Raw genomic sequence first — 14,453 nt, 5'->3', positions numbered from 1 at the left:
TTGATTTCCATGTGTGACAACTGCAAGTGTCCAGAGTGAGGACAGACTGAGGGACACACTGCTGCACATCATCTGTGAGGCTTTGCACCCCTGATGATCCACCAGGACAAACTCAGCAGTGTGTGAGGAAGAGTAGGAGGAAGAGCCAGCAGCAGCTGACAGATGGAGAGAATAGACAGACTGTTCCCTGTTTGTGAAGGACTGCTAGAAAAGTTTAAAATAACTAATTGTCTGTCCTGAATCAGTCTTATTAGGTAATGTTCAAATAATTTTATCATTCCAGTGTTTTCAGTGTGGGAGAAAGTACTCAGGGCCTTCAAGTTACACACTATGAAAGGCAGCAACAAGTGTAATATTCAGAAACCTAAAGTATGTATCAGCAGCAGAATGGACCTAAAAATAAATGTTTGTTCCAGTTCTATGAAGCTTTGAGTATTTTGGATCAGTAGCACTGCTGTGTTTGTTGCATCATATTGCTGTAATTGTTTATATGCTTTATATATTCTGAGGTAAGTTGATCTATAGTGTTACATCATATTCTATAAGGATGTTATGTGTTTGTAGACTTTCTGCCCAGTTTGACCCATTTAGCAGAAGCCAGCCTGTTTAAGGCTCTGATATCTATTCTGTATGACTTAAAGCAGTTATGACATGGTCTGATTTTCTCACCCAATAAAGGAATATTTCATATAATAATAATAATAATAATAATAATAATGGATTGGATTTATATAGCGCTTTTCAAGGCACCCAAAGCGCTTTACAATACCACTATTCATTCACTCTCACATTCATACACTGGTGGAGGAAAGTTACAGTTGTAGCCACAGCTGCCCTGGGGCAGACTGACAGTCTACTCTTCATTCTATCAGAAACAGTTATCACAGCTTGTACATTTTCTTTTTATAAATATATGTAAGCAATGAGCCAAATTTAGTAATGCCAACATACTGAAGGAACAACATTTGTCTCTTATATATGATACACCTATATATGCACTGTCAAAGATACTTGTCTTTGAGTGAAGATTTAAGGTGATAAGACATGTAAATAACTGCAACTTGAATCTGTACTGAAGCTCAGTATTTGACACAGAGTTCATGTTCACTGCTGTAATAGCTAATAATGATTAATATAATAACTATAATATTGGCCATATTATATTTACATTACCAAAGTGATATGACTTTAGTCTCATGAACAACATCAGCTAATTCTTATTTACTAATTAATCTTGAAATAACTGTTCAGTACAGAAATGAAGCCCAAAAATCATGTTTTACTGTCCTGTGGTCTCAGCCTCAGATACTTATCAAATCACACAAAGCTCTTGTAGAAACAAACAAACAAATGAACAAAATATGTTCTCCCTCATTTCTGTCAAACCAAGTTGTATGACACGTTTCCAGCGGTTAGTATCATGGTTGCTAGGCAACCTGGGAAGCGCGACGGAGACTAGACCGTCCCATCCGATTGTTCAGTCTGACGTCACTAGCCGTGTCTGGGTCTAAACTCTGCTGCAGGTCCATATATCAAACGATCATTGTGGCATTACTGAGAGTTGAAAAACTGTCTAAAGTCTTTCATCTTTAATAAAATGATCAGCGTTCTGCTCTACCAGGTGTAACAATTGAGTTTAACATCCAGGCATCCATGAAAACGGAATTTATGACATTTAACGGCGTTAGAAGTTAGCAGGGAGTTAGCTCGCTAGCTTCTATCTAAATACAATATAGCATGTCCTGACTGCGGGGTTTTGGAAACAAATTAAAACGTACAGCTCTGCTATCACTTCCAGCATAAATGAACACAGAAAACTAAACAGCAGTGACGTTTGTAGGGTTACTGAAGTTGGGCTAGCTGGTATATAATGATGTGCTATGTGACCGCTAGCGACACAGCTATGTTAGCATAATATAAACAAGCTAACTTTCTTTCCACTCGATAAAAGTTAACGTGAGTGTTCTCGGTGGTCAGAAACAAATGTAATTGCATGGCAGGATGCTGTAAAAGGACTGAGATAATCCATCCACAATACGAGGTTAGTCATTCATATACTGCTGCATGGGCTGGGCTGTAGTTACATCCAAAGGTTTTAAAAACTGAGCTTACATAAATGATTAGTGGTAATAAAAGCCGAGGGAGGTCAACAGGGATCACTGACTGTTTTAGGAGCTTTTTGAGATCAAATAGAAGAAAATACATAACATTAAACATGTTAACAACAGAAAAGCCATATTAAACGCAGACTACTTTAGACCCGGAAGTAGGATTCGTCGCGTCATCACTGAACAACCGGATACAGACAAACTTGTCGTTTATTTTGCAAATCGAGCTCAACACTGCCCCTAGCGTCCTGGAGCACTTCCGTTGTATTTTGGAATTTGCATGTGTTTTTTAGTTTGCAAGTGTTTTGGATTTTGCAAGTGTTTTGGAATTTGTACGTGTTTTGGAATTTGCATGTGTTTTTTTAGTTTGCAAGTGTTTTGGAGTTTGTACATGTTTTGGAGTTTGTACGTGTTTTGGAGTTTGCATGTGTTTTGGAATTTGCATGTGTTTTTTAGTTTGCAAGTGTTTTGGATTTTGCAAGTGTTTTGGAATTTATACGTGTTTTGGAGTTTGTACGTGTTTTGGAGTTTGCATGTGTTTTGGAATTTGTACGTGTTTTGGAGTTTGCATGTGTTTTGGAATTTGCATGTGTTTTTTAGTTTGCAAGTGTTTTGGGTTTTGCAAGTGTTTTGGAGTTTGTACGTGGTTTGGAATTTGCATGTGTTTTGGATTTTGCAAGTGTTTTGGAGTTTGTACCTGTTTTAGAGTTTGCATGTGTTCTTTAGTTTGCAAGTGTTTTGGATTTTGCAAGTGTTTTGGAGTTTGTACGTGTTTTGGAGTTTGCATGTGTTTTGGAATTTGCATGTGTTTTGGAGTTTGCAAGTGTTTTGGAGTTTGTACGTGCTTTGTCTCTAGGGGCCACCGTACGACATAAGGTAAGTTTAAATTTTGTTCATATTTTTGCTACAGTTGTGTTATATTAAGTTGCGGTTATGTTGTGAAAGTTACATATCAGAGAAGGAAAGCTAGTTTTGTACGAAACCAAATCAGTACTATTTTTGTCTGGCTAATTCATTCTAGCTAGCGACAGTGATGAAACGTGATTTTTTTTGTTTTTTATTCGGAGATGTTTCTGTTTTATTAGGAGACTGTCTCACCCCAACATCGTCAGACTCATGGCAGTTGCCCGCACTGAGTCCTGCTTTTTGTTGGCAGCTGAATACATTCATGGCGCAACCCTGCAGCAAGTGCTTCACACAGACAGCTGCTACTCTTAATAGTCTGTGTTGTTGAAGGATTCAGCACTTCTTATGTTTTTTTTTAATCCATTTTTAGACAGCGATGAGATCGGCTACACACTCCACAGAAGCCCAGAGTTACTGTTAATATCAAAAATATAATGCTGTCCTTTGAGATTTTAACATTTAAGACTGTGAGTGTAATGGATCTAAAACTGTTTAAATCTCTTCAGCCTGGTAACAAGGAAACTTTAAAAACAGAAGCAGAAGGTTTCAGTAGTGTAGTCTAATTTGTTCTTTTTATTTAATAATAATCCATATTATGTATAACAGCTACATTCACCCTGGAGAGAAACTAGTGAGGGAGACCATCAGGACCAAGCTGGGTTTCCTGGGTCCAGAGGTTTGGAGAAACTTCTTCCCTTTCTTTCATCACAGCTGTCCTGTGCCAGAAGTTCTGTTGACCCACTGAAAGAGGCATCATTTAAGAAACACCAGGAACACTGAAGCTCATCGCATTGATCAAACAGGACTCATGATCTTCACCAGCAGCTCCCTCACAGGGAAATCTTCAGCACTCCTCCGTAGGCCCGCCCCAGAAGATGGATAAACCCAGCATTTCATGAACACTGTGATGGAGACCTTTGGTTTGTGTAATGTTACAAATACTCGGATACTCCCCAGAGGCTCCGGACTTTTACATAAAGGTATTATATTCAGTCCTGTAGAAAGTTATATATTTAAAAAGATATGATCCTCTCTGGTTACTCTGGTATGAATAACTCTGAATCACTTTATACTTTAACCTTTGTATTGTTTTCATCAGTTCATTTTGCAGTTAACATGTGAACATGTTGGGTGGCTGTAGCTCAGGTGGCAGAGCAGGTCAGTCACTAACCAGAAGGTCGGTGGTTCGATCCCAGGCTGCCTCCTGGCTGCATGCCAAATATCCTTGGGCAAGATACTAACCCCGTGTTTGCCTACTGGTGGTGGTCAGAGGGCCCGGTGGCGCCAGTGTCCGGCAGCCTCGCCTCTGTCAGTGCGCCCCAGGGCAGCTGTGGCTACAATGTAGCTTGCCGTCACCAGTGTGTGAATGGGTGAATGACTGAATGTAGTGTAAAGCGCTTTGGGGTCCTTAGGAACTGAGTAAAGCGCTATACAAATGCAGGCCATTTACCATTACATGGATGACCACTTTTTTTTTTGAGAACTGAGACCTGACAATTTTTTGTCTGATACCTGACAACTTTTTTCTTGAGACCTGACGATGTCCTAAAATGTACACCGTACTCGAGGTCGAGGCATTTTTCAGAAAGCGATGTCACTTGCCCACGGAGCGTCTCAACTTTGTTCTCCAACTCCCGTATTGCATCGGATGAGCCGCTAGCCGTGTTGGCTAGCTCTTGCAGCGTATGGCCATGTGACTCTATCTCGTTCCTTAGCGTTGTTATGGCTTTGTCATTCTCGGCTTTCAAGCTGGCTATCTCCCCTCTTAATACAGCTGTGACTTCTGAGATCTTATTTTCAATTTTGTCACAAATTTCAACCTTAACACCTGCCAGTTCAGAGCGGAGTGCCGCAATAGCCCCCAACACTATATTGTCTGTGCTCGTGACGGTTCCGCTGGCGTCTTTACTGTGGCCAGAGGCTTCACTTGGGCCTTCCCCGTCCGGCGTGTCCAACTTTGGCAAAACTTTTTTGGGCATTTTCAACTGGTGTGTAGACACCCAGCCACTTTATCAGACAGTAGTTTAAGTTACCTTCGGTTACTGCCTATAATTACGGTCTATTTGGAGTTTTAGGATCGAAATTAAGCGGAGCTACTGCCGTGTCAACCTCACCCACTCATCGCCAAAACCGCATCACAGTGAGACCTGTGTGAAATTATCCAGCTCAATGTTGTTACAAATTTTGCGTAGTGACAGTCACTGAAGGATTAATTCTTTTTTTTATTGAGGCTGCATGCTCTCAGATCTCTGATAACAAGATGGTTCGGCCTCCAGGCTCAGCTGGGTTTGGTGTTAATGCTGGTGTTGGGAGTCGCGGCCAGTGTAAGCTCAGTGTCTGCGTATACGCTGGGCGCCCGCGCCTGTGTTTGTTATGTAGAGGAGGGGCTGGGGCTGCCGTAGTTGGGGTGCTCGCTTCAGGTTATTCATATTGGTTGTAGAGGACTCAGCATTTGAGCCTATGGAAAGAGAGGGAATAACAGAATGAATGCTCAGTACAGTGATGACGAAAGGTGAAAGAGGAATGATACTTGAAGATTGGAGACACATGAACATGAGTTATTTAAAGGCTATGTGTATGTATAATGTCATGTATATACCTGAGGGGTGTAATCATGTGAAGCTGAGCAGTAGAAAATACACTTTACATGTTTTGCATATTATAAAATGTACATCAGGAGGTTTCTCAGATTGTGCTCGGCAGTGTAACAACTTTAAGGAAGACTATCTCCTCACAGGCAGTGAAATTGGTTTACCTGTTTGTTGGCTGCTGTGGGGAGGCCTGACTTTGGCGAGAGGAGGGACCCCTCGGTACTGGGGGCGTAGCATAGGGGCCTGGGGTTGAACATTAATGTGGAGATGAGGGTCTGATGTGCTGTCCAGAGGGCGAAACCTCTGAGCTGTGCTCGTCTTGGTTTGAGGTACCTGGAAGTTAGATGAAGAACACTAATAGACTCATCTTCCAAGACACACGGCATACGCCCATACCAGTGACATATATGTAGTGACATAGTACACAGAGGGAATAACTCTAATATACAGTCTATAGTACCAAGCGGCTGGCTTAAATCCTTATAAGACAAATGATTACCACAAAAGAAGCCACCCCAGACCAGTCATATTAGTCCTCTTGTTAACACAGACTACTGATAATCTACAGACATCAACATTATGTGACACCTTTCACGTGTCTTGTGGCAGTTTGAAAAGAAAGCCAAATACTAACCGCTTGACCTGTGACCTCGAAAGAGCGTGAGCGTCTCTTTTTGCGACGGCCTTCTAAGTCTGCCTCGCGAGGCGTTTGGTTCTTGTTGAGCACCTGTCTGTTACGTGGGCGTGTCCAGGTCACATGCAAACCAGGTCCCTCCCCGGTGCTGCTGGACAGGTTATCGTCTGAAGTGGCGTGTCTCAGCTCGGGGCTGGGCTGCCTGACGCGCCTCATTGGCAAACCTCTAGGGGGAGCTTCGCTTAAAGAAAGGCTGCTCTTCTGCTTCTTGGGGTCCAGGGGAGATGGTGCAGAAGGTAACCGCAAGACATCCACCTCGAGCGCTTTGGAGCGCCGACGTGCTGCTTTTACTGCAATGTTCTGGACCCCCTTTAAAATCTGCTGCCGTTCTGTGGAGACACAGGTAATTTCTTTTCACTGTCATTTTTAATCTCCATTCACACAACAGAAAGAAAGCTAGTTAACAGAGAAACACTACTTTTCCCCATTAGCACTGATTTAATTGTTATAACTGAAAATCAATCGCTCATATTAAACATGAAGAAGATCTGCAGAATATTTCTTGTGTCCTGCTTCAAAAAATACACTTCTAGGTCACCGTGAAATCTGAAGGCTTCATCCTGAGCACTGATGCAAAGTGCTTTAAAAAAATCTTACATCATGGAAACAAACAATCATCAAACTCAAGGGTTTATTGATTTTCTGTTACCTGCATTTAAATACTCCCCCTGTATTTAAACTGTAGATAAAAACTCTGTTAAAATTCCCCAAAGTTCATATGTCCTCATTTGAATATCGTACCATTTATTGAGAGGGGGATATCGGCCCCTGCCTCGCTGCTCTCAGGTGATGAGTCCAGGTGGCTGCTGACACTGTGGCTGAGATGGCTGTAACTCAGAAAGCTCTCAGGAGCCAGAGGCTGCAGCTGCAGACGTGAGATGCAGAGTGCCACATTACGATATGACATTCACTGTGGTACTTTGCTTTCAGTCGGTCTGTCTGAGTGTCAGTGAGGATTAATCAATTCTATGGCTCTCCAAAATGAAATTTTAATTCTGAATGGGGCTCTGGTGGACTCTGGTGAACATAACTTTATCTTGCCAATGAATCACATCTCTCAGATGCATTTACACAGGAAAAAATAATGAGCTGGAGGTGATGAAACAAAGATGTAATTCTTTGGTAAGCTTAGCAAAAAAAAAAGCCTGAACACAGGAGTCAATAGTGAACATTTTATTATGGACAGGCGAATGTTGAAAAACAAAGGGATTAATAGAGTGAAGTATCTCTGAGAGTGAAATTCAAATATGAAGCCATGTGAAGAGAAGCTCTTCTGCATTTTCTCACAGCTAATAAAGCAAAATGAACAAAACCAGATGGTGTTATAGTTGTGCTTACCTCTCTGTTGCCCTTCCCATTTATGTGGATAGGAGGTGGGGTCATTACTGCTGAATTTTTCATTTGCCTGGCATGAGGGCTGCTCTTGAAAACTCTGTTATTGTCCCTAAAGCCGGGAATAAGAGAACAAAACTGAGAACCTACAGTATGTATCCAGACAGTGTAACGAGTTAAAAAGCTTTAAGGCACACATGAAAAAGATGTCCTCTTACAGATCAGGTTCAGGCAGAATGGGAGGCAGGGTATGTCTGCGTATTTTGGCTTGACCTCGCCTGTTATCTGAGCACATGTTACGTATGCTCTCCTGGTCTGAATCTATGTCCTGCATGTTGTCACGACCGCGAGAAGGCAAGGCGATTTTAGGAAGCGAGACCTCCTGGAAGTAAGCACATAGGAGTTAGTTGTACCTTGTGTTCTTCTAAGCTTAATACTACTATAGTATCACTTAGTTTAGACTTTACGTGTCAGCTGTGGTTACCTTGATGGTCTGCCTGATTGTCACCTTTTCTAGGCCAATTGCTTTCTCCAGTTTCCTATCATCTAGTTCCTTCATGTACATATCATACAGCTCCTGAAGGTGTGGAGGTACGGGCAGACTGTGGTCTGTAACACGGAGGATAATTCATGTCAGGAAATAATTTCATAAAAAAAACAAATCAAAAACAACTGATGAGCTCCTTCATGATTATTCAATTGTCTAACTGTCTGGTTCAAAGTAACCTCATTTCACTTCATTGATATTAAACTGTAAAGGGCCTAATAACCCAGTTAGCAGTGCTATATGTATTTAGATGATCTTTGTTTTTAACAAACTTCGGAGTCATAATGCTCACATACTCACCATCAATGAACTGTCTCTGCTGCTGAATAATTTCGTCACACAGGTGTCTGTGCTGTTCAAAACGCTGCACCACAAAGTTTTTCTGTCGGATCACGTTGTCTTTGAGCAGAGCGTGGGACTGCATCTCTGCGTTTTCAATCTCCAGCTCATGGACCTTACAGAGAAGTCCTAGGACCTCGCGTTGCTCCTCTGAGCTAACCCGCCGCGGCAGCAGCTCCTCCAAGCGCCGGGCCTGATCCCGAAGCTCCAGAAACCTACGCTCAAGCAACGCCTTTAAACAAAAGGTATAAAGGCACATTTTAAAAAGCAGACTGTATTTCAGACACTAAAAATATTATGTATGCACTACAGTCAAAGGTTTTATGAGAACGATTCTGTTTTCTGCTATTTTTTTCTAGTTGTAGACAGATATTCCCACCTTCTCCTTGTGAATCTTTTTCTGTTCAGCCATGAGTGCAACCAGATTTTCTCGAGCTATTGCCACCTCCTGAGTCTCCGTGGTGTCTGGAGGAGACTCTGAGGAATCAGAGTCCTTCTCGCTTTCATCCTTATTGACACTTTCCTTCCTCCTCTCCGCACGCCACTTTCTCCTGCGCCTGCTGCGCTCCTGTTCCCAGCTAAGAGAAGAAAATTACACATGGTCACTGACAGAGACAATAATATCTGGTTAATGAAGGCACATTTGAAAGTACATAGTTGAAAAAGTCTTCTGTTTAAAAAAAAAAAAAAAAAAAATGCGGCCAATAAAATTCATTATTACATTTGATTTATGTTGTTTTTTTGTTTTTTTGATCAGACTTATTGTCAGGGGTTTGACATTAGTTCAAACACATCACTGGGTCATAACACTTACAATAATTTATATTTATATAATCCACAAACACTGACACTTTCAGGCAACTTTAAGCACGACAAAGACATGCTGTGAGTTTTCAACATATTATCAAATAGCTGGATTTAATAATGTTACAAAGAGAAATACAGGATAAATAGTGTTGGTTAAAGAAGGGAGAAACATGACAAAAAGGCTTGAAACTGACTCTGTAATAGTTAAAAGATTGTTAGAGGTGGCAATCTGGATCTCCATGTTGTTGTTTTCCAGCTCCATCAGGCTCTTCCTGATCTGCATCTGTTGGCGGAAGGCATCCAGAAGCTGCTCCCTCAACAGATCCATCTCCTCTCGACTCTGCTGGCTGGAGTGGGCCTGGACCTCTGCTACAAGGGAAGGGATGGAGATTAGACTCAAAGAGCTCAAAAAGCAGGTATTTTTCAAATATTAAAGTCAGCTGTGAGTGCGAGACCTTACCCTGAACATTGCGGATGTCAGCTCGGTCAGAATTGAGCTGTCGACTCGCCTGTTCGGCAATCTTCTTTTTCAACCTCTCGATCTCGCAGCGCAGGTCTGAGATGATATTGGTGTACTGAGCAATGTGGTATGACACATTTATCATGTTCTTCTTCACCTAAAGGACAAAGATGACAAAGAATACTTGAGATATACTTTGGATATATGAATTATACAATAGAAGTTGGATTTCTAACTGCAGAAAGTTGAGTTGAAGCTACATTAATTTATTTAACTTCTGCTAGAGTGAAGCAACACTGAGACATAAAATATTACTCAGCTCACCCGTGTTCGAATACTTTTGGCACGGTCTGCATATGTCAGCGTGTTACGAGACTCCTCAAAAGCTACAGAGGCAGGGCTAATATGGGCTATCATGACCGTTCGGCTGTTTCCGCCCAAGGAGTCCTTTAGTTTAAAAAAAGAATGATAAATATAAATACACACACAAAAAACATCTAAATCATCAACACAGATGGTCCCATATAAACCTTTAGAGGACTGTACCTTCAGGAGACGAGTCAACTTGCTGTCTCGATAGTTGACATACTTGTTACCATTTTTGTCACTCAGGGCGTTAATGCAGTTGCCCAAAGCCAGGAGGGAGCGGTTGATGTGGGCCCCTTCCTTCAAACGCTGACCTCTATTTTGAGTCTGATAAAATAAAATAAAAATGGATGAGTAATGAGAAAACTTCAAATATGCTTTTAAAAAAGGAAAATATTCCCCCGTTTCTTTTACTGCTCTGAAGGTGATTTAAGTAATATAATAATAATAATAATAATAATAATAATAATAATAATAATAATAATAATATAATAATAATAACAGTAATATTATGATAACACTTACTTTTGGGTGGCACTGACAAAAAAACTGAATAAGTATCAACAGATTAACACAGTTTAAACCTTTTAAATTAATAAGTTATACTAAATAGAGGATTCATTAATGATGGTGATATTTGAGCTATGTTTTCACAGGCTTTACAGCAGGGGAGTGTCAACATTAGTAAGCTATTGTTGGCTGTTTCTTTCGGTGGTGTAGTTGACATGTTTCCACTCCTGACCAATAGATGGCATTAGCTCCAATGCTTGGTCCATCTAGTACTAAAATAACACAACCTCACCTTTTGCTAACTACATGGATGCCTCTTGTTTACAGGGAGAGAAAATGTTCTTTGCAGCTTCATGTGACTAACACCTGTGAGGTATGCTCAGCCTTGTAATGCGCAACTCATCAATATTATGCCTTTGAATCATTCAAATAGTCTCCATGACAAATAAGTGCTCTCACAGCCTGACCGCATGATTATCTCATGGTGAAGAACAACAAGCCTGTGGTAAAATGAGCATCAGTGACAAGCTATTCAAATGAAGGAATAAAGCAGTCTCAACCTGAACAACTGCCAAAAAGAAAAAAACAACTGAACAAATACTTGAGTTTTTCTCACTTAACCGCTTGCAAAGAAAAGGTCAAGGCGATAATAGAACCCAGAAAATGAACTGGCTCGCAGATTCTCTTCATCGCTGTACTGATAAATATCAGTGTGACAATACTAAAAAGAAATTCCATGTACTGCTCTTCGCTTTTATATCTGTCATTCTTATTTTCTCTGTGAAGAATGTGCTTTAATATGTCATCTTCCAAGTCTTTATTTTGTGTTAGTTTTCTGTAGAAATATCTAGAACACTTTTCATAAATTCCTGGAAAACAAAACAGTGTTGTCTAAAAAAAGAAAAAAAGTGCAGACATCAGATTTCATTTATGAAAAGAAATGAGTTGTGATACCATTAACACAGTTACGGGATTCATGTTTCTGACCACCTGTCAAATTTAAGTCCACTATGAACTGTTTTTGACTCTACTTAGGTAGAGGTTGCAGGTATCATGTCACAAATATATGTTAAAATGAAAAAACAAAAGCTGGTGGCCACTGGTGGACATATCCTACTGGATCAAGGGACTCTGATTATATTATATTTTTTATAAGTCTCCTAAGATTTATGATAACGTCTATCCTCTGAAGAAATCATTCATTGTTCCCCATGGAGACACGATTCATGGAGCAAACCCTTGTACTGTATACAGACACATCACATTAGCCACAGCCTTGAATCTTGACTTCGGTGGGTAAGCACTTGATAAAAGTAGCTTCACCCACACTCACTCCCTCTGATTAAATATATACATATATAAATATATATATGTACACACACCTGTGCTGCTCGTTCGGAGCCGGCGAGGTCAATCATGAAGAGGCGTGCAAAGCGGACCTCCTGCAGAACGTCACGACAGCGGCTCTGCTGTTTGACAGCTACTTGTAGCACAGCGTGGGAGCGAGATGACGTCTGATTGGCGGCTGTTGGCTCCTGGGTGCGCTGTTTGTTGCCCTTCATGAGGAGCTCCATGATCTAGAAAAACACAGGTGTGAGTTATTTCTGGTCTTTGTAATTTCTGAGTGTTTTGATTGAAATAAATGGGTCATGTAGTGCTTGGAAAGGTAAACTGACTCACCTCTTGAGCATTGATGGTGGACACCTCTGTGATTCCAGCAACCTGAATAACTCCCTTAGAATCTTCTCTTAGGTCTAAGAAGCCTGAGGATGGATTCAGCAGGTCACGGATCATCTCATTGTAGATCTAATAACAAACAGAATATATGTATAAATATATATGAACGGACCTGTAATAAAGATCAGAAAGCTAGGTTACAGACACACATTAACTGCGAAAATGCTTACATCCATGGAAAAGGCTTCATTCAGCCTTTCAGACCTCCTGCATAGACTGAAACCTGGTACAAAAACATCAAGTGCTACATTTTCAGCAACTTGTCATTAAATAACCTCTACTTGTTGGGTGGCAAGCTGTCATCAAATTAACGTCAGTGCGCTTTTTCATGAAAGCAGAATTGAAGTGACTTCTCTGAACTGACAGTAATGGCGTGAGCGTGAAGGCCCACAGCCACATAAAAACCCAGTGTAGGAAGTTACATCCTGGAAAGTGACCACTGGACGACAATCTGCCAGTGGGTTGGAAATGTTAAAGATGCTTTTTATTTGTCGAGCAGACAAACCCACAAACGCTAACAAGAGGATGCTTTTACTGCCACTGACAGCTGGGTGGTTGTTCCGTTATTTTTTCCATTGGTACACTATGATTGCTGGTGATGTTTAAACAAGCCCGAGTGTACAGCAGCTCTGAGAGGTTCTACTGAATCATAGTGGTACTTTGAGCTAAAGGTTAAAATACACTCATGGTAAACGTGCTAGAATCACTGTTAGCACAAGACACAGCTAAGATATACGTTCACAATACAAAGTGTTGAATAAATTTAACACTTGACAAGATGATGGCTTTAAAAGAAAATAATGGAATGATTAAAGATTGCTGGATAGTCAGAAATATTACAGTGTAATACATCAAAGCTAGCAAAGAGGATACAAAAACAACTGTCAGTGCAAACTATCGCAAAATCTACTTAAATAAATACCAACAATCAGCCTAATGCTGTCATGATATTAGAAATGTAATTGCTAGTGAGACTACCAGCTGAATTAATGATTCTTGATACGCAATTTAACACCAAAACAAAGTGATTATTACATGTACTTCAACACAAACGTCTTGATTAAAACGTTACGCTGTTGCCAGTTACTTTAGGATAACAGCACAAAGTACTTCCATGTCCAACAGTGTCCACCTGTCTTCATCAAAGGTATCCTAAATATTAGTTCTGGTGACCTCTGGTGACCTACAACAGCTTTCAATCCGAGTAAGTAACATGTCTGGAAAAGTCTAATACTAACATGGTGCCAAGTAAACTGAAAAGGCTTTTGGAAATCAGACATCATTCAGAAAGAAACCCATTTCGTAAGAGAACTGGCTTTATATTCTGAACCTTCAGATGGACAAAATAGTAGTTAGTTATTTGGACAAAAGCAGCTGCCAGAAACCAGCTTGCAGAGTTTGCCATCCTTAGAGGCTCACTAATGTAGCTAAAAAGGTTTCTCTTTCCATTAAGGTTTCTAAATCTGCCAAAACCCACAAACCAGAATAAACATGAACAAAAAAGGAGGACGGCTGTGTGCATGTGAATGGTACAGAATGGCTGAAGGTGTCCTTTTATCAGTACAGGCTATATTTATGTGCTCTGTGCACATGTTTAAGAGATTGCACATGTGAAAGAGATTGTGATCGGAACAAGGAAAGGAACAGATGTGTGCACTTCGCCCAGTAAGGCTATAAAATGGCGTTTAAACTCTTTGTGGTGAGGCAGCAGCGGTAACAGATTGCTCCCTGGAAACAGCAAACACACATGTCACGCACACACTTGTTTCAGGATTCATCCCGATGAGTTCAATACAGGTCAGAGAGCATCCAGACTCAGCGACTAGGCTTCCTAATAGGAACATTTTAACTTCCACCCACCCAGAGCGCTACTAAAAGCTAGGCTTCAATAACATTGTCAGTCACTGAACATAATGATAGAGTCTGGCACTGAAAACACAAAATGTCATTTTGATGTCAGATGCAAAGCCCACTCTGAGAGGTTAGATTTGTATCCAACAAGTACGTCTATTGTGCTCTTTTCATTTTTCATCTCTCTGTTTGTATTCCTCATTTT

The 14,453-nt window shown here is 40.7% G+C and overlaps 1 protein-coding gene across 4 annotated transcripts in view; it reads right to left on the bottom strand.

Annotated features, from left to right (window-relative positions):
* Positions 1-2,977: 2,977 nt before the first annotated feature.
* kif19 (kinesin family member 19) overlaps positions 2,978-14,453 on the bottom strand; it is a 40,103-nt gene continuing 28,627 nt past the window's right edge. The window contains exons 7-21 of one of the 4 annotated variants that reach the window (XM_082544473.1): positions 12,341-12,466; positions 12,043-12,237; positions 10,331-10,477; positions 10,109-10,231; positions 9,785-9,941; positions 9,519-9,693; positions 8,897-9,095; positions 8,479-8,749; positions 8,116-8,240; positions 7,850-8,013; positions 7,638-7,743; positions 7,041-7,164; positions 6,240-6,628; positions 5,770-5,938; positions 2,978-5,472 (exon numbers count right to left, since the gene is read on the bottom strand). In XM_082544473.1, the coding sequence (XP_082400599.1) occupies positions 5,345-5,472; positions 5,770-5,938; positions 6,240-6,628; positions 7,041-7,164; positions 7,638-7,743; positions 7,850-8,013; positions 8,116-8,240; positions 8,479-8,749; positions 8,897-9,095; positions 9,519-9,693; positions 9,785-9,941; positions 10,109-10,231; positions 10,331-10,477; positions 12,043-12,237; positions 12,341-12,466 (2,598 nt within the window). In that variant the 3' untranslated portion in view covers positions 2,978-5,344. The remainder of the gene's footprint in view (positions 5,473-5,769; positions 5,939-6,239; positions 6,629-7,040; positions 7,165-7,637; positions 7,744-7,849; positions 8,014-8,115; positions 8,241-8,478; positions 8,750-8,896; positions 9,096-9,518; positions 9,694-9,784; positions 9,942-10,108; positions 10,232-10,330; positions 10,478-12,042; positions 12,238-12,340; positions 12,467-14,453) is intronic. The other 3 variants (XM_082544471.1, XM_082544472.1, XM_082544470.1) reach the window with 3 other exon arrangements.

This window comes from Aulonocara stuartgranti (genome assembly GCF_965226115.1).
Source record: "Aulonocara stuartgranti genome assembly, chromosome: 8".
Taxonomy (NCBI): Eukaryota; Metazoa; Chordata; class Actinopteri; order Cichliformes; family Cichlidae; genus Aulonocara; species Aulonocara stuartgranti.
This window is presented reverse-complemented; position numbering and strand designations above follow the sequence as displayed.